General features: G+C 41.9%; 1 protein-coding gene across 1 annotated transcript in view; it reads right to left on the reverse strand.

The window, feature by feature from the left end:
- Positions 1–854: 854 nt before the first annotated feature.
- FOXO1 (forkhead box O1) overlaps positions 855–27,486 on the reverse strand; it is a 66,152-nt gene continuing 39,520 nt past the window's right edge. The window contains exons 2-3 of the mRNA XM_050910121.1: positions 5,403–6,759; positions 855–5,014 (exon numbers count right to left, since the gene is read on the reverse strand). Of these exons, the coding sequence (XP_050766078.1) occupies positions 5,416–6,759 (1,344 nt within the window). The 3' untranslated portion in view covers positions 855–5,014; positions 5,403–5,415. The remainder of the gene's footprint in view (positions 5,015–5,402; positions 6,760–27,486) is intronic.

The following is a 27,486-nucleotide window of genomic DNA, read 5'->3' on the forward strand; positions in this document are numbered from 1 at the left end:
TGGGCTTTTCAAAATGTCAGTGAAGATATCCTCAGCTTCCCCTAACGTGCAAAAACCCTTCCAAAACGTACACTGAAGAAAAAAAGGCAAAGCTAAAATAAAGATGGAACTGCAAAGTACAAGGGGAAATTATTTTTTAAATATCTGTATATATTTCTGGTTTTATGTGCAAGGTATTCTTTCATGCTCTTTAGGTCTACCTCTGCTCACTTTAAGATCAAACTGGCATTTTTGCCAGCAATTCATTTAAAGCCTGCTCTCTGCCACCCTTCTCCCTCCCCACCTGCAGGCAAGCAGGGATCTGGGCCTCACAAGACTACTGTGGCGTGGGTGTTATTGGCTGTCTGTTTTGGCAGCCTCTCCTCCTTTCTTCCAGCTCTGTTTTGAAACACAATCTAAATTAAAAAAAAAAAAAAAAAAATTATACATTCCTGCTCTCTCTACTCATATTAGCGCTCCTGCCACCGCAGCATAAAGCATGGCTGCGAAAGGAGCAGCACTGTGCAGGTTGACCTATATAGCCCAAATGTTCAGCAAAGAAAAAACTCTTACTCCAAGAAAAGGTACATACTTCAGGAAGGCAGGAGGGGCAGAGGAAGGCAAGAGGCAAAAACGAGGGAAAAGAGGGCCAAGAGGACTTTGTGAACCATCTCGCTTTAACAGGGGGAGCGGAGGGAAGAGAAAAATGTCTCTCCAGAGCTGGCGCTCTCCCACATTTAATAGCATTAAGATCTAACATGTAATTTGGGCTAAAAGACTAATTCTTTCCTGTGGTTTGATGGATGTTAGCGTCCCTTTTTTTTTTTCTTCTTTAACAATGTATTACATAACATTCTGATACACTAATTACCATCTCATGTCATAGCAATTTTATTAAGAGCTTATACTTACAAATACCCATTCTGAAAGGATTTCAGGACTTTTTTGTCATTTTCTCTGAACTAGGCTTGTTGAAGCACTGGCAACACGGCCTGATGCTGCCTAATGCAGCTTCCAGTAACAAAGCGTCTCTACACAAAGATCTCTCGCGAGCCCTAAGAGTCAGGCATGGATTCTTCTTGCGTTTAGTCTCAAAGACTTGTAAACAAGTTACTTTTAGCACACTATGTTGTGATAAAATACTGGTAACACAGCCCTGTTAGGTTCCTGTACCTGCTACAGTTCCAATTCCAGAAGCGATGCCAAGAGAGAGAAATTCCTTTATACCAAGTAATGGAAAATTTGTTAACTATTCTGCAGTTAGTGTTTGCTCGTTAATATGGTATCATCTTGCCAGGCAAGACTTGGTACCATGAGGTATTTTTCCGTATAAAATTGCTAATGCCATCAGGATTGTCCAAATGGGATCATCAAGATTAAAAAGATTACGTGGTAAGGAAAGTGATTACGACAACGTCTGAGCAGAAGGATTACTAATCACAAGTAGAATCCTGGTACAAATCTCATTCTCCGTATACAAGAAAGGACACAAAACCTTTTAAACATAATTTATATACATTTATGGCTTTATACAACAAACTGTCAGGGATTGTTCTCGTGTGTCTGTAGAAGTACATCAGGCACTTTTTCTGAAAATATCCACGTATGAATTTTAATTCTGCAATGTGACTAAGTCAGAGCAGTGAAGCGTTGAAGAGCTGTCACACCACTCGCAAGTAGAACTAGCAGTATGTACATGCCAATCTCTCACGATATTGCTGGTTTGTGGAACACCCTCAAAAAGGAGGCCAGTTTTAATGCCGAGTAATTTGCTTTTTGCTTGCATAAACCATGCTGCATTTTACATTATGATTACCAAAATAATAATAATAATGAGAATACCTTATTTAAAATCAGTCATAAATTAAGGATCCTAGCAATTTCATAATGAAAATAGGAATTTCAAATCAGTAAAAAAATAAAAACGTACTAACATACATCCAGTGGTTTAACAAGTGCAAATTTTATACTGTTTTATAATTGGTCCAATTTTAACTTCTCTTCTTAGGGATGCTCTGTTGACTTAAGCCAATAATAAGCAATATGACTTTTGCTTATAAGTGTAGGCAAATTGTCAGTTTATCAAAGCAGAGCTTTCCAATTAATGCATCTACTACCTAAACATGTATCATATAGCTATATTATGGAAACAATACATCTTTATATTTAAAATATCTGAACAGCTCTATAATACAATAAACTTTTAATAACAGTACAAACCAGAGAAAAGTCAAAAACAAGGCTGCATAGGTAAGATCATCTGCACAATTCACAAACCAATCATTTACAACAATTCTGACAAACTAAGTTACTCCAGAAACTTGGTACTTTTACTGAAAAAGGATTTATTACTAGAGGTCACATAATGTTTGTTTTCAAGGCAGACAACATGCCCCTTCACCAGACTTCACAGTATTCCAGAATTACAACTGCAAAATATTAGAATGGCACCACAAAAAAAAAAAAGAAAATAAATTTGACCACACAGCCCAAACCTCTGATTATCTACAACTGCTTTCTCACAATAATTAAAAGGGGCTTCCTACAGACTGTTGTAATGAAGGAACGGCTACATTTATGTTATTCATAGTTATAAAAGGAAAAGAAGAAAATATCTGTATATAGGAAGTTGTACAGTAGCAGTAAATAATAAACAGGAGGTATATTATTAAATGTAGCATGTTCAGCTGCAACCCCATGAAGTATAGCATTAAGTACTGCTTTCTTTGCATGCAGAGGTGAATTTTACGACTACTTTGGCCTATGCCTATCAGTGCCCATTTGGAAGCAAACATTTTTGCACACGCAGCAGAAAGAAGGATCTTCAGAAACCCGTATGTGAGCCCTCCGCTTGCTCCACTGCCAGGATTTACCATCACATTTCAGAAACTATGAACTTGATGGTGAAGATGCTACTAGAGATATTTGCCTGTAAAAGCAGGCGGCTTCATTGAGGCTTCGGCACTAAGAACATTTCATTTCGCTCAACAGAAGTTCAAAGACCTATTTCACGCTGGGGGAGATCCTGTATCACAGGACAGCTTAACATCAGCCTCTGGAACTGCTGACGACCGTAACAGGATATCTAAAAAAGTAGGACCAGTTGTAATTAGTAGTGATTTAAGCCCAACGGGGAGCTAAATGCTAGCACATCAATAAATACATTGCAGAGCCTTAGGAAAGTCATAACAGGATCATTAAATGTATGGCTTGTTACTAAACTTCATTTTCTTGGCACATCCCATTTCTTTCTCCATCACACGCCATCACTACAGGGAAGATAAGTTTCAATTAGAACATTTTCCAGTTGTGGGCTACATAGACAAAAGAAAAATATTTATTTCTCCCCTTCTTCGCAACAGCCAGCCCTAGCACAAAAGCTCTTCATCCTGTCAGTGCATAAAAAAGCTCCAAGGATTTCTAAAACACAAATGATGTGTAGCAACCAGTGAAAAGAGAGGTGAGGCCTGTTATCCACACATCCCTGAAAACTGCATCACGCGATTATGAAAAATCAGAAATCATTTATCCAAGACCCAATCCTGAAAATGCTCAGGTAGCTGTCAGTGTGCCTACTCCAACAAGAGCAAGTTTTTCCACAGGAACAAGGCCTCTGTCATTAATGCTCTCCCCTACCCTAAAGCTCATGTATCTGTATAACTTTGCCACTTACTTTATCTTTCTTATTTCACAACAAGTAATGTTTTGTCCTGCAATAGGGCATCATACAAGTTTTAGCCTCTTCAAATGTACTGCATTACAACAGAAACACTGACAAACCCTAAAACTAGTGCTAATTAAGACAAATGACAATTCTGTCATTAACGTTACTAAAATTATGGATTTTCTCCAAAAGGTCCTGCTCTTGAGTGCACAAACATTATGAGACCTCCATGAAATAAATATAAATGTGAAGCATTGTACAAGCATCTAACAATGAATACTTAACACTTTGTGGTAGTCAGAGTTAAAATGATAGTAGAAGCAGATGACATTTCTAAAAATGCATATATAAAACTGATTAAATATTTCCTAAACATAAAGTTGTCTATATTTATACATCACACAACAAAAAAAGGGACAGAAATGTTTTGTATTCAAGATCCTTATTAAGCTTTTCCTTTATTAGCACTCCCAAGTGCTAGGGAAATTTATAAAAACATGTACTTAATCCAGTTAAAATACTGTACAAAATGAAGAGGTTATGAATGCTGCCAGATCTCAGATTTTTTTTTTTTTTTTAAGTTGACTATGTAACAAAAGTAGACTTTAATTATAAGAAAAATAGCTTGGAAAGTATTCCAAAAATCATCTTAAGTCCAACAATAAAGTCATTAGTTTGACAATGAAATCCAGATATATTCTTGCATAAATTTACATGAATACAGGTAATTTATCAAATGGCATTTAACCTACTGTTTGCTTTGAATAGTCAGTGAGTTTAGTAGGATCGTATTTAACAGGCTATTCTGTTCCCGTATGAAATGTGTGGCAATTTGGAGTAAAATAATGCAGTTCGTACTGCTGCAAGGGAAGTCCACAGTTATCTCAATTCATCAAAACACAGGTAACATCAACGAAGGTTAAACTTACTTAGGGCATGAGATCATCACAGTATTCTTACAAAAGTTTATAAACTTTTCTTGGACCAAAACAGATAGTCTTAAAAAACAATTCTTCTTCTACAGATCATTCTGTACAAAACCGAAAGCACAACATGATGTAAGTAAGAGTCTTTGCTGTGATTATATGGTGTAGTGGATTTGGCACTTCAGAGTAATGAAATTTCCAATGGCACAGTTCTTATCTACAGCAGCACATAACCTGCAAACCTTGGGCAAACATCCTGTACAGGAAAATACTCTGTCTGCTGCCAACTCTGACGAAAGGAAGAAAAAAGAAAAAAAAGACCCAAAAAAAAGCTAGTGCATGCGCACAGCTTCGTCAAGAAAATTAAAAAGGAAGGTGAAGGACATCTTTGTACTGCTTTTCTCAGTTCCTGCTGTCAGACAAGTCTGGAGAATTTAACCGTAGCCTAGGAAGAAAAAAAAAAACAACAAAAAGAACAAATTAACATTCACACCAAAAGATTAAATCTATTAAAATATGCTCAAATTAGCTTTAAGATACCTTGAATGGGGGAAAAAAATGTATTCATTAATTGCTAGTTATCAGCAAGTTTTTTGTTTAAAATATTAATGGCAAAACATTAGTGCTCCACATGAAGTAACAGAAGTTGGTACACGGCAATCCTAACGCACTGGTGCAAACCTGATTTTCAAACTAACAAAGGACTGGGAAGTGACTGACTGTAATAGAGGCACTTCACATGCCAACACTGAAGACCACCCAGATTTTAAGCATTTTGACATCTCTTTTCCCTTTAGCTGTTTTTCAGATTTATTATAAAAAGCACAGCTTACCTCCTACTACATCCTAGCCTGACACCCAACTGTGTGTGGTTGTCTTTACGCTGTGCTGAAAACTTTGGTTAGGCAATACACTGTCAAAGTTAAAATCTAACGTTTCTCCATCCATAAGGTCATTACGGATAATCGACTCCATGTCACAGTCCAACCGTTCAATTAACATGTCATCTAAGTCACTGGGAAGCTTCTCCTGGTGGAGGGAAACAATTCCCACCCTTCCGTAGCCATTGCAACTGTTAACAGGGGTGTACGGGTTCATAGCATTCATCTGCATCGGGTGACTCATAGGCACTTGTAACGAAGTCTTCACTGTTGACAAGCGATTTAGACCTGATGTATGTGACATGGTGTTCACTGTGTGTGACAAGGCACGACCATTAACTGCAGGTGTTGGCTGGTTATGTCCTTGGTGAGGGCGGGCGTTAGGGTTCATCATTTTGTTGTGGGGCGGTTGACTGCCATAAGTTGGCATCACCGAGTTAGCGACCATCAGCACACTCTGACCCAGCGCCCTGCCGCCAGCCTGGGAAACACCAGTGTCTACTGATGCCAAGATATCATTGTGCGGCGGAGAATCGGAAGTCAGTAACTCCTTCAGAAGTCCTGCGGGACAGTTATATTGGCTCATCGATCCATAGCTTGATTTACTGTCTTGAAGAGTCTGCATAGGAATCTGGGGCAAAGAGTTCATGCTAGCTTGAGCATATGTAAATTTCCTGTAGTCTGGATTTGGTGAACCTATACTTGTGGTCGAGGATGCGAATGAGTAACCTGGTGTTTGCTGCATCAGGGTAGCAGATGAAGACTGGGTTGACACAGTCATTGACGTATTAGGTGACAAGAGATTAAGGTTATCCAAAAGATTTTCCATGTTCTCAGAATTACTCATCTCTGAAAGGCTGGGTAGAGTAGAAGTCATTTTGGTGGCTGATGATGGGTATACCATGGAGTGCACATCCCCATCTCCAAGATCATCTTGCTCTGGCAAAATAGGAGAAAGTCTTCCGCTAATCGTACTAGCGTTAGAGCTAGTTCTAGGTCGAAATGTACTCCAGTTATCGAAGTCATCGTTACTGTGAGAGCTGGGGCTTGCAGGCCACTTCGAGAATTGCGATCCAGGGCTGTCACCATTTCCCTCTTGACCAGACTGAAGCGATGCTTTTTTCTTGGCAGCTCTGCCTCTGCTTTTGGCAAACTTGCTGTTGTTATCCATGGATGCCGCTCGCCTCCTAGGAGATTTGCCACTCTTTCCTCCTTCAGGATTGAGCATCCACCAGGAACTCTTCCCTGTTCCCTCATTCTGCACTCTGATGAACTTGCTGTGCAGAGACAGGTTGTGACGGATTGAATTCTGAAAAACAAAATAAGGTGTAAGAAATGGAAAAAACATGCGTCTTTTATGGCATACTAATATTTGTCTTTGCAAACATACTCTCATTTTGTTAGAAAACATAGGGGTAATCATGAAATGGGAAAACATGCCAGTCTGGAAACATCTTTTATCAGCTCACCACTCAGAACTGGCTGAAACAAGCTTGCAAAGAGTTGCCACGTCAATTTGTCTGTCATGTGGCCGATCACATCTGACATTATAAAAAGTTGCATAAAATACTGAAGGAGCTGTTCTGAAATACAAATTCCTCATAAAGGAGACAAAATACACTAGAAGACCAAGAAGACGACTGGAGATCTCATTATCAGCTTCACTGTAATGAGTTGAACCTGATTGCACTTAGGGATTTATTTTTTTTATTATTTTACACAAAGTTCAGGAATGCTAGATCCTGTTCTATGGTCCTTATAATGGGTTCTCATCCTGCACATCCCTAAACCCTGCAAACATGCCAGCCTGGGAGTATTGCCACCGAGCATTTGTAAGGTTTATGTTACTTGTGTTATGTGAGAAAACACATATAGAAAACCAGTTGAGGATTAAGTTCTTATTTTTATAAATAAACATCACAAATTGCCTAAGAAATCATAACGGAGAAAGGAATTCAAACAGCATAGATAAAATTGTATCTAAACCCTCAGTCTTAAAACCATCTTTCTCTTTCAAAATCAACATTTTAATATGCAAAATTGACTCTTCTAATACCTGAGGGCACAAGATATCTTGTGCCAAGACTGACCAGAGGTACTGAAGCTTTTCATTATCTCCTCAGCCACGAGTAATGTTTCATGTTTTGTTCTTAAATACAAAAAAAAGAAGAAAAAAAATCCAAAAATCCAAAATCCAAGCCCACAGGTTGACCTGTTAACAAGAGACTACCCTTTGCATTACCAAGCTGTAGATAAACATTTTTTCCCTCATGTAATTTTCTGCTGAGCACATGTAAAGAACATTGTATCAACAGAAAAGCTGTCCTCTAATTTGACATAATTGCTAACAAAAGGCCACAAGTTCAAAGAGTGCTGAAATAGGCAGCCATAGGTGTTGGTAGGAGGGTAGGACAGTAGCACAGTCTGCATGGGGACCCACAGTCTGTGCTAGGACTGCAATTCATGCAGAACAAGTAGGAGGGAACCACAAAACAACACATGAAATGGGTAAACCAGAAATTAGACCTCAATGGCAGAGAAATCAGTGATGCAGTAGCTGCCTTCCATTCATAGTTATTTTTAGCAATCTGTCTAAAGAAAAATTTAGGGGAGCAAAAATGGAAAGACTGTTTCTAGAAAGCAACAGTAAGGCTGATCTTGGCCAGTAGGCCAATTATCTCAAAACACTAAATGGCTGCCAGACCTACAAAAACCCTGTTCTGTCTTTCCTGTTTTCCTACCTTTTCCCTCCCATCTATCTTCTCTTAAGTTTTTAACCTGACCCCCAAGACCCACTACAGCACCAAACCATGAGGATGATACAGCTCCTGGAGCTTTGCATGCCTTGTGAGCCAAACCAGAGGACAAGCGACACAGCCGCTGCTCTGGTCTCTGGCTGCTTTTGCTGTATTTCCCAACCCAGAGTGCTGCCTGTGACAGCAGCATCTCCAGAAATGTCTTCCTTCACCTTTTCTAGTCCACCTGTCCTCCTGTGTACATCTGCTTTCTCAAAGATGCACATCTTTCCCCATTGCCTATATATCCAGCTGACAGAAGAAAAGGAGCAAAGACTGTAAGGAGGCATGCAAGGTGAAAACAGTCATCTCATGGGGCCTGGCTCAAATCAGAGACAACAGGCTCAAATTCCCTGCAAGGGCCATGACACGTTGTGGACCGTGGAAAGCCAACCAGCCAAAGCAGGCCTGGCCACCTGCAGAGCTCAAAAGGAATGGTTACTCTGGGGTCGAAGAGGAGACCTTCAGCAGATGAGGGCAGCAAGGAGGTGTTCCAGTCCTGTAACACCTTACAGGCAGCAGTGTCCTGAGACTACTCCCACAGGAGTGCAGCTTCACCCCAAACAGGGGCACAAGGCGCTCTTTGACAGCAGAAAATGGCAGACCACGACCTCACAGCAGCTCACTGTTCAACCCAGCACAGCAAGGAGTCAAACCACGTGCCTAACCTCAGAAGCCTTTCCAACCTCTCCTTCCCATCCAAAGAACCATCTTTAACAAATTATCCCAGTTAAAAAAACACCAGCGACAATTTGAGCGTTTCCTTATTCAATTTTGAAAGGAAGTCCTTCTCATACTAACTAATTAACGTAGGACTGTACCTTTTCACTGCAGGTAACCCTGCCATCAAAATCTCATCCTCTATCTAGCTACAGGGCGTTAGGGAAGGCCTTGAAATTTTATTTTCACCAGGTGCAGCTAACACGTCAGGAGGGTAAGCCCGAAAATCCATCTTTGGACTTGCCTGCAACCCCAAGGGCCGACCGAGAAGCCTCATGAGGCCGGCCTGGCGCAGCCTGTTGTTTTCACTCAAGGGCCACAGCCGAATCCCCGGCTGACACAAGTCCAGCTCTAGAAATGTCGCAAGAAAGTTGTTCTGCACGTCTGTTGATTAAAAAACCTCCTGCGCCAGTTAATTTTTTTACTGTATTTTGTAAACATACCCAGTTGGCTCAGGCTCACTGTTTACTATCAAAATAGGCATATCAAACACACAAAACATCAGGCAGAGAAAATACCGTGCTAAGGCTTAGTTCCCTCTTCTCTGCAACAGAAGTGTTAAATATTTAAGAAATCGCTGCTATTCCTTAGTCATCAAAAATGTTATAATCTGGTATTATTGTACTGAGGACATCTGAGGTCGCTCTTTGAGTAACAGAGCTGTCTCCTAACTCTGCCAGCAATGAAAAAAAATTTTTCCTAACAGGAAAAGGTTTGCGGCCCAGAGCTTGTTACATAAATTCCTGTTTTTCACGCAGCCAGCAGGACATTAAAGAAGCTATGATTTACTAACTTGGAAAAAGTGTTGAAGAGGTAAATCTTCTGAAAATACGCACTGCTGTTAATGATGTTGTGTCTACAAATCTTTGCCAGACGCAAACATGACCTGATAAAAAAGTATAGTTTCAGCAGTGGATCTTGGCAGCCGGAGGAGCGGCGCGGCTGTTAGCGGCCGGGGCACTCGGCGGCATCGGCGGCATCAGCGGCCCCGGTGCACTGCGAGACGCCTTCAGCCGCCGCTTTCGGCAGGACTTTGAAGCAAAGCCTCCCAAAACCTGGCCTGAATGACGCAAAAAGTAAGCGGCTGCTTTTTGAGGTGGCTTTCCGCACAGCGGCGACACATGCCAGATCGCTCTGAGAGCATCCACGCTGGAATTTTATCAAAACCTCGTCAGGATGGCAGAAGGGCTGCTGCCACCTGTGGGGTGTTCCCTGGGATTGAGTTTCCGCCTTTGAGATAAAGCGCAGAGAGCCTCCGCTCCCGTTTGGTCTGCAAACCGACTTCATGCCATACTTCAGCATACGGACCGGGAACTGTGGATATGCTTATCGCTGCTCACTGATTTAAGAGCCAAAATATGCAAAACCAGTATCTGCTAAATACAATGGGATCAGCACATACCAGCTAATAAAACTCGTGAAGCCAGGAAAACGATTCCTTTGAATCTACACATTTATATCATTCAGCTGCATTTCCAACATTTCCTACAGCCGAACTGCACTGCTGTGAGAATGCCCTGCTTGCTGCTCTTCTAAGCAACAAAAAAACTCAAACTGCTTTACGTTTTAAAACAATTAAAGAAATAAATGTCTCAGCCATTTAATCCCTGGGTGCAAGTAGCTCCGCTGATAGCTAATACTGCATTTAAACCCGAGATATTCATAGTAAAACATGCAACTTAAGTTTAACCTGACTAATTGCTGAAAAAAATCATACCCCTATTACAATTAAAGTTGAGGTATTTAATTATTTTTTCAGTAAATTGCTTTGGTGTTTTACTAAAGAGAAACACCCAAAACCACAGTTGCTTTGTTAAACTTGTTACTGAAGCGAGACCATAGTCATGCTGGCCATCGTTCCTCCACCCCGGCCCTTGGAGCGTGCAAGGGAGAGGGAAGCAGAGCAGAGCTCCTGCTGCAGAGCTCCTGTTTAACTCCACTGCAAACCTCTCCAAGCAGGATCTAACTGTGGATCTGTGAGTATCGGGGGAGCTGCAAGACCCAAACTTTGTAAAAGCACCTATCAGTGCCCATGGTCTCTCCCACCCTCATACCCTCACACACAGCACAGGCAGCACCCGTTCAGGCACAGCGCTGCGATAGCCACCGAAAGGGAGAGCAAGGAATGGATACAACAGTCGATACATTTTACAAAAATGAGTGGATTTGCTATAAAGGCGCATACACTGATGGTATTGCTATAAAGCACACCATGGCATCTCAGAAAAGAGATTCACCAGTAACTAGTAACAAAGGCAGAAGCAGTTGGCCTCTGGAGGCAGATGCAGCTGTAACAAAGTGGGAGGCCGTAAGAGCAAGACTGCTTCCATAATACACAGGTCAAGCATTTCTATTAAAATTAACACTCTAATGACTGCCCACCAATTTTTGCATTCAGAAGACATCTCAGCAGTCCACTGGTTCCAACACCTCATTGAAGGGGACAGTCTACACATGTTGCTAGTCAGCTTGCACCATCAGCTGAAATGGCTGCAAATGCAGACTGGGGCACAGTATCTGACTGTACTTCTCAGATCTCTCCAAACAATATCTGAAACAGATTTGGAAGCTGGTGAGAAACTTTCAGGGAGTACGACACTCAAGACTGCTTCTGCCGTGACCCTCTAAGATAATCACAATTCAAAAAAAAGAAAAAAAAGAGAAGGGGGGAGATTGCTTATTTATTTATTGTAACTGATAGTTGGAGAATACTGCAATACGAACATGCTTGGCAAAAAAAGTCAGGGTTGAGGACTGGCAGGAGAGAAGTTCAGAGACCCATCAGCTAATATTATCACCATTGAGAGGTCTCTGCTATGATCAGTGGTGGCTGGCACATCAGCCAGCTGTGTTAGCGTGTCCTGTTACTGACAGCTTACAGCAGGATTCAGAACCAGCAGAATCCCTCTGTGGAGACAACACCAAAGCAAAAGCTTTGCAGCAGAGGGAAGACCCCAGGATTTCCACATGCTGTTACAGAGAACATCAGACCTCTCTCTCAAGGTCTGTGTACGGGGACTGTACAGCAGGTCCAGATGTTCAAATTACCCTCCTCTTGGAGCCTCAGTGGCAAGCACCACTCTAAAAAGAAGTCATAAAAAAACCTCCTAGGAAAGTACGCAAAGGACAGGAAGTTCACCAGCACACTTCCTCAGGGTTCCTTCAGCATTAACAGCCAGCCAGCAGCAGCAGGGGCTAACCATGGCAAGTGACACCACGTAGCATCTATCCAAGGCTAAGCTAGACCACGCCTGGTGAAACAGGCAGGTCTGCTTGGAATAGTTACGCTGCCTGCACCCACTTTGCTGGGGTTTCCATCCATCCTGCCAAGTTTGCAGGGGCAGGGTGAGGAGGCTAAGGAGGAAAGAGAACATTGGTAACTCCACATGTACCAGAATTTCCTTTGGTACAACAGTCTGGTGTAAGGCAATCCTGTTTGTCTTATCTAATGATATGAGATACAAGAAGTTCAGGTGCAGATGCTGCACATGGAGCTTGGGTTTGCCTCAGAGCTAAGTGTTGGACACTCTAAAGCGTTTGGTCAACAGATAGCACACTTGTTCATAAAACAGCCTTAGCTGCATTTCTCTCTCAAAAGGATTCCTGATACTACAGTGTTCACCAACACAACCACACATCTGGCTGCAGTGTCAGAGGCTTCAAATGCTAATGAAATAGCTATCTTTGCCACCCAATTGTAGCATTCTTTGATTACAGCTCAGAAACCTTCTCCGTTGTCAGATAAGAGCATGGACAGAAAGCATGTCATTTAGCCTCAGGTCAAAGAGTCCTATTTAGAAGATGCTGGCAATTTGCCACCTGCAGCTGCATGAAGGTGGAAGGGCAGGATTTCCTCCCAAACAGGTCATGCTTTTTTGGGTCCTTTGTTCTTGGGGGGGTGCTTTTGTTTGACTTCATTTTTGTCCTGCGCTGTTACACGGTTGAGAAGCGTCAGCTGGAAAAAGTGCAGAAACACTTCAATCTTACTAGAGGGACCTTGCACTGTTTCTCTGTGTTTTTCATTACAGATGGTGGCATAGCCAGAGTCTTTCCCAGACCACCACCCATGAAACACCATCTCCAAACACGGAGATACTTTCACAGACTGTTTCATTTGATAAGATTTCAGCAACGCATCCCTTGTTCCATGCACGAATGTACAAGAATGGGACAGACTGTATGTTATCACTATATGGTCTCTATACATGTCTCTCCTGCACAGAGGGGGGGTCTCCTGTGACCACATGTCAGTGGCATTAGTCTAAGTCCTGCACATTCTGCAGTTAAGTCCGGAGATTTATACTCGCCTACGCTTCCTTCTCATTGCTGTAGAAGACTAAAAAACTTTGGACACCAAAGGGGCTTGGCCATCCTCCAGGTTGCATCCTGTTGCCACACGTGGCACCAGGGACTGGATGGGATTTCACAACCACTGGAGCTTCTCCTCTGGAACATGGTATCTAGTAACAGAAAATACATGCACAGCTCCAGACATTGATGTTTAAGGGACTTGGCAATGCATACTTACGTGTCAGAACTGGCAACTCTACTGACATGTATTTGAGTAATTCCCAGTTGCTATCCCCAGATACCCTCCTCTTCATTCTAGGCAGACTCCTTTGAAGCACTTTTCCATAATGGTAGTTTGGACATTTCTAATGAGATAGTGACACCTGCCTACTCTCCCTACATGGTCATTTAGAAAGAATGAGCGTAAAAACCATGGAGAAGGTAAAGCATAGTATGAGAAGTATACACACAGGGTAAACACACCCCTGGATACTGTTCCACATGTGGTGACCCCAACCAAAACTTCTTATGACCACCCTTATGTTTTCTGTACCTCCAAGAGAGAGACAGAGCCACAACCAGGTTAATGATCACCTACATCAGTGCCAATACTCTGTTTTATAACTACAGTTATTTCCATAACCACAATACAGGCGTGATATAACATCAACATAGCATACACCAAATATATAAACATTTGCTAGCATTTCAAAGCCAAGGAAACTAAGTGACACTGATTAGGAAAAACAACAGACGAAGATGCATATGAAAATTGTGAGATTTTTAAAAGGGATTTGTCAAATGGAACTTCCTCCCGCTCTGGTAAAATCATCTGGGAAGCCAAGACAGCCAACAGGTTTGTCTAACATCTATCGGTTTTCAGGGGTGAAAGAAAGGCAACAATAAGAAGGCAGCACAGTGTTATTAAAAAAAAAAAAAAAAAGGAAATAGCCATCAGGATAAAACAAAAGTTGTGAAGTGTAGACAATAAGGGAAGAAATAAATATCAGATGAAAAAAAATTCAAAGCTAGCAGGGATAACTACATATTTGGTGATCCAGACAAATCCTAATACTGCCTTAACAAAACTGATGCTGTAAGCTTTCTATTCCAACAGATGGAAAACAAGTGTCGACAAATACAAAGTTCCATATTTGTAAATAAACATTTCTGTTTTCCACAAATATGGAACATAAATATATATATATACATATGTACATATATAGCTTATGATGAAGAAGCATTTCCCAAGTTCACTAGTGACACAGGAGGCCAACACTGAGGCCTCACTGAAGAGGAACATTTCAAAGTTGGGATGCCCTTATAACTGGGGCCTCTTCTCCTCCCTCTTTAAGCGCTCTCAGACCTCTGGCCTTCACAAGCAGCCTGTGCTGCAACTATGTCAGTAACACAAAAACAGCAAAGCAGGAGGACGCATGCATAACCTGGGAGCCCTGACATCAGTCCCAGGTGCTATCATAGAAAAGCTGATAAAGGATTCAATTAATAAACCATCAGAGGTCAGGGATATAATTAATGTCTTTCAAAACAGTCCCACAGAATATAGGCCATCACGTGTACAAGAAAAATATATCTTTCGTTCAAGAAAGGTAAGCGAGATAAGCAGATATGCCAATGCCACACCAAATGACAGTGCAGCCAAGATTAGCACCACGCACCACTGCTAATGTGTGCTCATCAAAGGGATTAAAACCATTAAAATTATCTGTACTGCAATAAGCCGTGAGGAAGGCTGCTGCGATTCGTGACGGGCAGGTAGCCCTCTTACAATTATTCACTGCAGGCTCTAATGCAGCAACCAGGAATGCAACTGTATAGGGGATGCAGCCACCACAGCAGCGGTAACAGTTTGAGGGAAAGCTGTCCTTGAATGCAGAGCACAAGCGGGTTACTGCAAGGAAAACATGAATCACAATTATAAGCAAAGTTTATTAAAATAAATAAATAAAATTTGAAGTAATAAAATAGCAGTTCATCCATACAATGCCAGGATGACTAATAGCTTAAAATTTTATTCTGCGACTATAGTAAAGAGAGACTAAGGGGTGTTTACTTTTTTTCAGCCGGTGGGAATAATTATGATCAGTAGGACAAAAAATGTTAATCACTCGTTTCCTGTTTAACAGACAGCCTGTTTCACCTCTGCCACTCTCCACGGTTACACCCAATTCATCACAAAGACTACAGTACTGTTTATAGAAAGCTTCCCCCCCCTTTTCTTTTTTTCCTTTCTCAAACTAAGCTGCCTTTTATTGACATTCGTTAGCTCTAGTGAAGAGGTACAAATGTGTATACATGCTAAATACATCAATACTAATTAGACCAGCAGATCGTCTTAAAAGGAGCACTAGAAACACATTTTCACCAATAAGAAGCAATAAGGTGAGAAATAGGCCAAAGTCTCAGTGTAAACCACAGAGGTGAGAAACATCATAGTCCGAAAATACGGCTCATTTTTTGCATTAAAAAAAAAAAAAAAGAGAAAAACAGATATGATTACTCCAAAAGCTTTAATAGGATAAGTGAAACAATTGGAAAGATCCCTGCCCAAGAAGTCACATAAACTTTACATGCTAAAAGGCCTGCATAATGACCAAAGCAGTCTTTTGCCACTTGCCTAGGTAAAGGCACAAGCAGACCTAACCCTAAATGTTTGGTTTCAGTTGGATGCTTTACTAGGGAGCCACGCATCTTCTCTTCATCTTCATGGATCAAGACTATTTGCTTTCACAAAATCACTTATAACCTAAGGAGTTGGAATGATTGTCACAACCTGACGGATTTACAAGCAATGGGCTACCCACAACAGTGGAAAATAAGTTAAAACTGAGGCTGGTAAAGCAAAGCAGGATGCACTGGAGACACGGGCTAAGTCCACAATGCTTGCCCCATTCGCTGTGCTGCCCATGGCCTTGCCATGGCTGAAGAGGCTTGAGGACTTATTTCACCTGCAACAATGCCCAGTGCCTGACCATAAACCTCTCCTTAGGGACACAGAGAAGGAGCAGCTGCCAGTTTGCAGCCATGGATCCACAGATGGAGCCAAGCGCACCTGCAGCACTGCACCCACAACTCCTACAACGCACAAACTCATCTGACAAGGGCAGCAGAGAGATGTTTGCTTGTTTGTAGGAAAGGCACCAAGCCTGTCTGTATTTCTTACCTTGGAAAGCAACATACCAAGGGGGATATACAGGTGCAAAGTTGGGTTGACTGAGTCTTTGCGTAGATTGGGGGGGGGAGCGAGGAAATACATCTCCTTATTACACTTGTACTAGCATAGCAGAGGGAGCCTTTTCCTTTAGCAAGCAAAGGACTCAAATTCTCCGGACATGGGTGTCACTGAATACTAGTTTTTCAGAAACAAAGAGTCAATGAAAGCAGCAAGCTTCCTTTGCAGCAGGGTTAGCTGTGCCCCACAGGAAATCCCTGGCTGAAGGAAACTGCAAGTCTTGTAAAAAGAAGGGCAAAGCCTTCCATTTACAGGCTGAATGATATCTTACGCTACATCTCACTATGCATTTGATCTTTATTTTGACTACAGCAAGTGCAAGAATAGGCTAGCAGAATTTTAGTATAGGCCCCAAAACTACAAAAAGGAAAATAAACCAGAGTTGAGTGGGATTTCTTGTTTGTTTTAGTACATCTTTAGAGACTCTTTACTGCATCTAGTGGTAAAGATGCTGAAGGTTTCACATTTGTAAGGGGACAGTGTCAGCTTAAAAATAACAACCACCCTCTGGATTTCACCTAATGTTGTAAATATCTGATGTTGCTGTAGTAACCAAGAGAAACTGAGGAAAGAAGACACGGACATTTCTTTTTCCTTTAGTTTCTTTTGTACATGAGTACAGTCCAGTGTATAAAGCCACTGTTTTTACTATTTATTTTTCCTCTAGCCAATTCTCCCTTTATCTGTCTCATGTATAAAAAGAAAATAAAATATCATTTTCTTGTTAACAAAATATTAGCAGAAAAAATAGATTTCTTAAGTTTTTACTAAAATAGCTTAAACAGGATTAGGTTTAAGTTCTCTTTAAACTACTGCATCATGTGTAAATACATAGATAAAGGATATTGCCTTATGCAGTCAATATTTGCTCATTTTTCTTTGTGTTCTACTTTTCATACTTGTTCTTTACTCCAAAGTTACAAGAAGCAAGTACCGATTTCCAATTACTCCTCTTTGTACATCCTAAAGAGGCAGCACATATACTAGGTATTGTGTTTCTACTTAAGCTTCTTTGAACACAGTTTGCCTTGGTACTTTTTTCCCCCACCACAGAAGCATGCTAGACCACCAGCACACTCACTTTGGGAGAGCTCTTTCCAATTCAAGCTTGCTCCCATAGCCTCGTAGATTTTATATAACATGATTTACTACTACAATGCCCACAAAAAACCCTCATCCAAATTTCATTATAGCCTTGAGCTATATTCCAGTGTGCATTGCCCCTCTCCACTGTCTGGCCAGTTGCAGCCACCCTCTTTCACATAAGGTGTGGTTTATACTTGGAGGATTTTTAGTTTTTCTCGCAAGAGGGTCTCGAAACTCGGAGGACTCCTGACGGGTGGTTGCACTGTTCATGCCAGCGTCTTCCTCTCAAACGCTGCTTTCCGTGACGTTCTCCCGGCTGCAGTTTCAAGAAACGCTGGCGCTCATCACTTGTTTTTATGACATCTGTTCAGCATTATAAAGCCACAGTCGCCCCATCTTGCAAAATGTGTAGCACCAACTCTGAACCAAGTTATCCCCAGACATGCTCACAACTTTCAGTAGGCTACAGGAGGCAGAGTACTATTTCTCAGAGCAAGCTGGGCACACAGAGGAGGGAAATCTAAAGGGTAATTTCTTCCCTCACACCCGTTTTGGAAGCATTCCTATTCCCTCACTACTGTAGGCTGTGCTCTGTAGTTAACAGACCCTTATTAAATCAAAGGACTATTTACAATCTACATACTGGCAAGTCTACATTCCCATAGAATGTCATCTGGCAACAGTGACTTAAACCATCAGCTCTATTTACTTGCTTTCCTCGTTCCCAAACAAGAAAAGTAAAAAGGACAAGAAAAAGCCATGTTTTTAATGACAAGAATAGAATTCACGGAGTAAAGCCCAAGAGCTCTGGTGCGTCAGCATTCATCACAATACCCAAACACCGTTGTTTTTTTTTTAAACAGTAAGATGTTACAATGAGGACAATAAAAAGGAAGATAAGCCACACCGTTGTGGCTTGGAACTTCTTACATACACACCTGCTGCTAGAGAGGTGCAGGACCACTCTGGACACAAACTAAGACAGCTCCCAGAGTGGGATGCTGTTATGCAAAAACGAGCTTTGTTAGGCATTTTCGGTGCTATTTTTCTCCTGCTAACTAGGTCTAATTAATCTCCCCTCATTACTATTTCTCTCCATTTGATATACGCAAGGAGACCAGCCTCACCGCGGCTGCTCGGAGCAGACCTCACTCATTTTCCCATTCCTCCGGACAGAGCCTGACACAAGGAGGCTGTGGGTGCACTGAGGACTGCCAGGTGCAACAGGAGGTGGCCCAGGAAGGACATTGCCATCACCCTCATCAGTTCAGAGAAGAAAACACTGTTTTTGAAAAGTCTCCCATCCCCCTTCACTAATCCCACAAACTCAAAAAGCTTTTATCAACTTTCGGATTAAGCTCCTTCCTCCCGGAGGTCCCAGTCTTCACTTGGTGCAAACTTCACCATCATCGCTCCCATCCCCCCTCAATGAAAAGCCCATGGGTAACTGGGCAGCCTGAGCCTGCCTGACTAGTTATTCAGATTTAAGGACTACAACATCCAACTTTGCAATCACAAAGGCTTCCACGGGCCTCCCATCCCTCCCATGCCTTTGCCCGAAGATGAGGAAGCCGGAGGAGCTCTCCTTCAGCTTTCCCCAGGTGTGCACTAAAGCACTATGGCAAAAGCACAGGTGAGACAGGGAGCTAAAATGCCCTAATCAATTCAAAGGGCTGCAACAAGGAAGACACTCTACAGGGACTTGCTCAGTATTGTCTCCTTCTGACAGCTTTTGCTTCTTTTAAGTACCGCAGTTTAGTTTTCCCTCTTGCAGATGTTCAGAGAGAGAAGCAACACAGCCCCCTGTGCAGCTCCGAAGATGCGCCAGTTCTTTTCTTGAGTGAATTGGCTTGCTAGGTCAGATGGGGCACTCGTTTCAAAAAATAAATTAAAAAAAAAATAATTTACAGGACACAAACTTACATCAGATTAAAAATAGCAGGAATGTCAGCAGTAGGAACTGTCATTTGCAATAGCTATCAAGACACAGGAAGTTATTTATTCTGTGGATCACATAAGGGCCTCTTTAAAAACAAGGATGAAACAGAAAAAAGCAAGCATGTTTACTGAGGCACGTTTTCCAATATTATTTATCTAGCCAAGTATGTTTATGAAGTTTTATAATAATTTGTCATTGATACATCTATGGGTTTACGTTCACAGAGTTGTTGAACTGCTGGCAAACTCCAGCAGACACTGCAGCCCTTGCTGCTCTTGTTTAATTTTTGGATTATTTTTAGTTTTGAAGCTATTACAGGGAATGTTTCCACATTTTCATTTTGTTTTAAAAAGAAATTAAAGTCTTCCCCCGGAAAGTCAGGTGTTTTCAAGTATTTTGTTTGTTGATTATTCACGTAGTCATAAATTACACAGAGTATTTGGCAGGCCATGCCTTTCTCTGTTAAAACGTTTGTTTTTACTTTTTCAGTTATTGTTTAGATCCTGGTCATAACATGCTTCAGGTTGTTTTGAACAGCAAAGAGGAAATAAGCGATATTTTACCTTATATCACACTGTAACAACATTAAGTGCCTACGCAGCAATATGCTGCCTATTCAGTATTTTCAACTTTCTTCCTGTCCGCTGCTGACCTACAACAGCAAGAAGATAATTCATAATTTTACACAGCTTTGCAACCTGTAAACACAGCTATGATTTGGCTCACAAGCATGCATAGAACAAAACACAAACAAAAAGGAGCAAGAAACAGGACGTAAAAAAAAAAAAAGAGCGGAATATAAAGTAACCATATTTGCTGAAGGTTGGTTTTGAAATCATAGGAAAACCAACAAAGCTCTTTTGGAGTCAGCTCACACGCACCCAGGCATTGCAGATAACATAGCTGGAAGAGGCAGAGCCCCAGCAAGGCACTGTTTGCCTACGTTCACCCTGACACTAAGGCAGAGAGTTAGAAAAGAGACTTTGAACTACATGCCATCCCCACTGCTCATCAGGATCACGGTCTGCTGTGGACATGATTACTAACCCATCATGGCTCCTAAGAATATGCCCTCTGGATTAGAAAACAGAGAGACATCGTTCCAAAAGTCACACAATTAATACAAATCAGCCTCTGCACCAAAATAGAAATTACGGAACTACACTTCAGGAATTTCTCAAGGATTTTTTCTATAGGATTAAGTTGGACATTATCTTTCAAGCATTCAATTCTCATGCAGCAGGATTTCCGCCTCTCATCCGTTAGAGAAGTCTTAGGAATCCCAATAAATAAGAGGGAAGAAACATGACTGTTTCACTACGTGTTTTCTTTTGGCCATCTTTGTGAAAAATATATCTTCAAAATTTAGGAGTTTGAGTTTTGACATAACATCATATTCATGCCTCAAGTCCTCCAAGCACACAGGCTCAAAAAACCAACTCTTTCTGTTCTCAAAAGGGAGAGTGAATGACCCCACCTAAAAACACCTTATTCTGGATCCCCCTAACATGAACTTTGAAAGATCTCATTTTCTACGTAAATACAGACTTCTGACTCAAAAATAAAGGTGCTTGGCAAGATAACTCCCTCTCCCCACAGACATCTACAGTTTACCCAAGCAAACCTCAGTGCGCTACAACCATCCAAAAATATCCTTCTTTTGGAGGTAGAACACATTTACCAACTTACCTGCAGAACACTTCTGGCAAACCAGCAACAACAGAAGAACTCCCTTCCCCATCCCCAAATTTCAAGTGTGTAACTAAATAAAAGTACAAGGAGACATGCAAGAAAGAGCAGATCTGCTTGTTTGTAAATCAGAAGAGCTCATGGACGTTTTCGAGCTGTAAACTTCCAAAGTTGCTATGTCAGCCCCTGAAACATAGCGACTGGGGATTGGGCTGAGCCAAACCATTGCCAACTAGGCAGTAATAGTTGGGGCAAAGATAGTTTTCCTGAAGATAAGACCATGTGCATCAATTAATTTTTCTTCCCTTTCTCTCCCATCACCAGTTGTATGTATGCCAGGCTTGACACCAGGCATCACCATTCTCTACTTTTATTTTAGATTAAATTAAAGTATGCCAGCTTGACAAAGTTACAAAGGAGCCTCTCCAATAGAGCAATACTGTACTGGAGCCTCCGTCTGACAAAGTTGGTATCTGAAGCTTCAAAAAAGCAGTGGTAGAAGTTGAGAGTAAACATAAATAATTGCAGTTTATCTGCTTTTACACTTGAGCAATATTGAATGTATCTACTTCACAGTACTTGGCCTTAAATAATAACAGGAAAGCTTACCTACCCTATCCCTTCTCCGTCCCTTCCCCTTACTCCCTATTTCCCCCCTGGAATAAAAGCAATAAAATCAGAGAAGATAACAGAATAATTATCTGCTCACAGGGCAGTCTTGACCTCAGCATTTACAAGCTAGTTGTTGTTTGCCACAAGATCAAGTTTGTATCTCTTAAAAGGACTACAACTAACAACTGCTCTGATTTAACTACATGTTCCTCATTTACCTAGGAAGAAGAGGGAGCTGAAGGAAAGAAGAACATTTCTTCCAAGACTGGCTTTGTAAAAAAGGTACTTCCAAAACTCAGCTTTGGAGCAATGAGTGAAGGATCTGGACCTAGTACCTTGAAGATATCTAGGCACCAATTACTCTTTTAACAAAGTCTAGTACCCCCTTAAACACTCGTTTTAATGAAATGCTCAATGCATCAGCTGAGTTCAGGACCTACCACTTAAAAACATATTGCACATGTCAGGCTCAAATAATGGAAACTGGCAAAACGGCCATGGGCTCAATCCTCCTTTTTCCTCCTCCGTCAATTATTCAAGGACCCCTCATTCACTCCTCCACTGCTGCCTGTTTCCTTCAACGCCAGGCATCTCTGGGGCATCTGATAAGGAAGCTCAGAGTTATCTTGCTCAAAGTTTGCCTAACAACAGCAGCCATCCCACACACACATATACATTCAACACATTTGACTGATTTTCCAAGGAGAGTAGTAGCTGAGTAATTTTGACAACAAAAATACAAATCTTTGCACGCTACAGCTCTTCCAAAAAATTAAGTGATATTTTAAACAGAAAAGATTAATTTTTTAGCAATTCTCACCTATTTCCATCTATTTTTGTGTTAAGTATTCAAACGTGAAAACATTCAAGATTGAGCGTGATCAATCAAAGCACTAAGACACACATTCACCCCTATGGAGAATTGTAGAGAAGTCTGCGATTCGTACAAATAGCCTTAACCATACAGGTGTTTAACTTTTTTAATCAAGTCTAGTGGCAAACTCACATCCTTTCTAGTGTAGCTGTTCTCAGCTTGAAGCCCACAGACTCTTAGGGCCTCCAAAATACTTTTAAAATCCTTCAGAAGGCAGCTAGGAGAGGTAGTGGCAGTCAAATGTCCTCTCTCTGGTTGCACTGGCTTTCCTGTAATCCTGGCTTAAATACACCTTCACCACAGGAAGAAAATAGACAATTTTAAGTTGCTGACTCTAGAAAAAGAGCAAGAACCACTTAAGATTAAACCCAGCCCCCAGACTTTGTCAAAAGGCCGATTTAAAGGATAAGGCCAAAGGAGATTAACACAAGCATGATGTCAAAGTACACTCAAACAGCAACAGCTTCTTGACAAACACTGAGGGGCTGTAAAAACTAGAACATTTAAGAAACCAATACTGCAGAGGCGAATTCATAACCCTGCAGTCTGTGCATGAAGGAAGGCTCTCCTGGACCAGGCTCTGGCACCTGGTAAACTCCAGCAAATAGTTTTGGTTGTAGTGATGCAGCACAACTCACTGAGCCCGTAACCAGAAATGCAGACAACCCAGATGACTTCAAAGTAAGAAAATCCTCTGAGAGCCATATTGTCCAATGGAGAAAGCGACATTGCCATTCTTCCAGGCACTTTGGGACCTGGTGGTTCTCCTTTCAGCTGCCAGGAGCCAGGGAGAGATGCGGTAGCGGAGAAGTGCAGTTTAGAAAGGGACATCCACAAACCCAGCAGCAATGTTAGCAAGGAACAGGGAAAGAGGCAGACTGATCGGCTGCCTCTTCTCATTCCTGCTATGAGGGGCAAGAGGCTTTTGGGATCATTCCTACTGAAAGACCTGTCAGCCCCTCACATGCAGAGAACAAACAAAAGCAGGTCCCAGGTTAGGAAGCTCTGCCAGTTTGTGGTCATCTTCCCACACGAGTGAAAAGACATGGGGGGAATAACCCCCACTAACAGCATTAACAGAAAAGGATTTAAAGACCATGACTCGTATTGTACAGCAGTTTCATCATAGCTGCTCAACAAGCCACAGTAGATACCAGTCGCTCGGCGACACCAAGGGAAGGAGTGTCAGCTGCTGAACCAGGCAATGCTTCCCTGAACACTTTGGGTTATCTGGCTCCTCCGAGGCAGTGGTGGGCTTACAGGGAGGGAGGAGCGAGGCTGCCACTCAAGTTACGCTGTTTCTGCTTCAAATGAAATCAGGAAGCCTCAACAGCAGCTTCAAAATAGAAAGGCTGCTTCTTCAAATAGACACCCAGAGAGCATCCCTATGAGAGCTTCAGCTGAACACAATCCTGATTCCCAAGCACTGCTCACTAAGAAATGTGGCCAATTCAACAAGAGTTTCCCCATACAGAAGATACACCTCCACACCTCAGCTGCCATCCCCTGAATCTGCACGTTACCAGACTCAAGCCCGTCGCTGACCAAAATTTTCCTCCTCCTCTTTCTCCTCCTGCCCACACCAAGTTTACTTTATTTCTACCGGAATGATGACATCTCCAACTCCGGGACTGAACACTGGCGCTTTCCTCAAAGAAGAAACCAATTCCCCCCACACCAATTCCCAGCAGCAAAAGCTGCCAGTAAACAGGTCTCAACAATTCAATATACAGACAAAACGTATGCTACTCAAGTCAACAGAAACTTACCATTTATTTCTCTATGTCCAACACCCATTTTCTATTGAGGGCATTAAAATACTACAATTAACATTGCTAGTTCTACCATATGAAGATCTGCTCTGGTTTGGTGCTATTTTTCCTTTCCCTACATTTCGATACAATATGCTTGAATCTTTTTGTTTCCTTTTTTTTGGCAGATGAGTTTATTATCCATCCTACGAGCCCCAAGGTAACAGAAAAGCCAGTAAAAGCAGTATAAAGAGTACTTGTGAAAATTAAAGACCATAATGATGATCGCAGGTCACACACAGAGGAGGCTGACACCCTCACTGGTATTTTGGTTGTTGACTCTCTTAACCACTTTGCGAAAGTCTAACAGAGCAATAACAAACAGCCACAAGGAATAACTTTCTCTCCCAGATGCAGCTCTCCTCGATGAGTCGAGACACAAAAACCTGCAACACACAGTAAGCTGCCCTCCCTTATCTACAGCACCACTGCTAACAGGCGCTCCCGCCAGCCCCGTGCCTATTCGCGTGTGGAAAGGCAGAGGGAGAAGAGGACGGAGACGAAAAGGTGCCTGGCACCTTTGTCAGATGTTCGGAAAACACCATTTTCTCCAGCGCAGAGAAGGAAGCAAACAGCAAGCGCTGCAAGCACCATCCCTCAGCCATGGCAGCACGCACGCACATGCACACGCATTTCCTCCGGCTTCACGAAAACAATGAAGTCTGGGGAGGCCGGCTCTTATATAAAGTACATACCAGCTATATATAAAATTAGGAAAGCAGCTGCTTCAAAAGCTCAGTCACCCTTTTATCATCAACAGGGCTTTAATTAGTACCCATCTGCTTCCTGTTTTATACTACAGAACTAACTTTCACCTGTTTCAGCAAAACACCCCTTCCCCCAAATGCAAGTGTGTGCATACACACGAACACACACAAAAAGTTAACAAACACCGTTACGCTTAAGTAATTAACATCAGAAATCCTTGTTCTGAGTACCTGGGCTATTTACTTGCTTTTTTAAAAAACTAAGCTTTGCCAGAGTTATCAAATTTCATAGCCTACACCTTTAAATCACGCACATTATATGCTTCACCATTAAGATTAATTCATTGGCACTCGGGGACCCCAAAGGATGACTGGAGCCCTGTTGTACTGGCACTGTACTACAGAGAGCCTGCCCAGAAGACCCACAATAGAAGTGTGGGTTTTTCCTGAGGTCCGTCACACATATGAAAGGATTTATGAATAAACAATGGCAAGGCTGATAGTTAAGAATGGATTCAAACTCACCCCATTGTTTGAAGAGAAGAAACAACACACAGAAGAAAAATATTACTGAGGGAGGAAATAGCTTCACCTTTGAATTTCCTGACATTTTTCCTCCCACGCTTTTCCCCTTCACGCGTCAATTATTTATTTATTTTGCAGGGAGAAGACAAGTGAAAGTTAAGTACACCAGCAAAGCTACGTGCTGTCAGACCTGCCCACCTCTCCTGCACGGAGGAGCTACCAGCACTTGAAAGCTTGCCAGGCACGTGGTATCCAGAGAGCAAAACAAGAGCAAGCGAAGCACCAGGAGAAAGAATTGCTTGGCAATGGCTGAGCAAGGAGCATCGCCTGCCTACTCCTAGGCCCAGCTATAGGAATGGGAAGAGGGGCAAGTGCCAAAAGGAACAGTATTCATAAGGACTCTACATGAATTTTGTGAGTATGCGAAGCTTTCTCAAACTTAAAGCTGCTCATTGCGGAACGGAGCTTTTCTTAGCACACCTTTAGCATCAGCCACCTCCTCCAATGCTTCTTCTGCCAAAATAAACCTGGCAACCACTCGACTCACGCTCCAGTTTTGGAGTGGGAGGAGATCATTCTCTCTTTACAGTTAGAAACCTCATCTGCTACAGCTTTCCCAGACGCACAAAGCTGACCTAACTCTTAATTAGAGTTTTCTCCCACAGCATCTTGGAGCTGCTTCCCGAGGTTTTGGACCTGCCTGTCTGCAGGCTCCATGAGATTCACCTCCAGAAGGCTATTTTGGAAGACTGAGAATTGTTTTCCATTCAATTTGAAATCTTAAACCATTTGCTAGGTTGGGGATTTAACTTTTCAGAGACTGCCAATTAAATAGGAGAGCCATGAGAACAGGTAAACATATACACTCCAGTATCAACTATGGCAAGTGCATTTATTCCCCTTTCTTTCCCCCTCGGTGACAAAAAACAGTTCTCCTGACATCCTCCTTGTTAGGGGACTCTTCCCTTTCATTCTTTGGGGTTGGAAGAAAAAGAGAAGGATAATACAAACATCTGAAGACTGAAAAGTAAAAAAAAAAAAATCATCCCAGTAAACAGAATTTCAGCAGTCACCCCTTGCTGGAGCTACTCATGGTGTTACCATGAGCAACCAGCCTACAATATCTTCCTGTGCCCCCTACATGATCACCCAAGGGGAGATCACATTGTTGGCAACACCAGAAGGGTCAACACTAACAACCCAACATTGTTGGTTGTAAGACTCCAGAGTATTCAGACTAGGTTCCCTAATAAATTTATTTGTAGCACACTGCCATTTGTTATTAAAACAGCACACCAAAGTACCATCTATCTCTGTACATATATATAGGGGGGAAATGGAGAGATTTGTCCAGCATCACACAAGTCTGATAAAGAATAAAAATTGTCATTCAAAAGTAAAGATTGAGCCTTGTTTTTAAACCTCCAACTTCTAAAAGTTCTCACTAACTCTTCTGCTATATCATTGTCTAGCAAAGGCAGGATTTTGTACGTACACTAAGGGAGGTACTAGTGAAGGGAATGAGCTCTGTCTCTAGAGGAAAAAAAATAAAATTAAAACAAATGGGCTTCCAGGCACAATGAATGCTCTGAGCATGTGAAATCGGTGAGAAAGGATGGAGCAAAATGAGCACCAAACATGAGAACTCCAAATATTCCTTGGAAAAGAAAAGGTGGCTCACTTCTAATTCAACTGCTGCAATCAGATATGGAAAGAATAGGTGCACTAGAGTCTT

Source organism: Gymnogyps californianus, chromosome 1 (genome assembly GCF_018139145.2).
Source record: "Gymnogyps californianus isolate 813 chromosome 1, ASM1813914v2, whole genome shotgun sequence".
In the NCBI taxonomy this organism is placed as follows: Eukaryota; Metazoa; Chordata; class Aves; order Accipitriformes; family Cathartidae; genus Gymnogyps; species Gymnogyps californianus.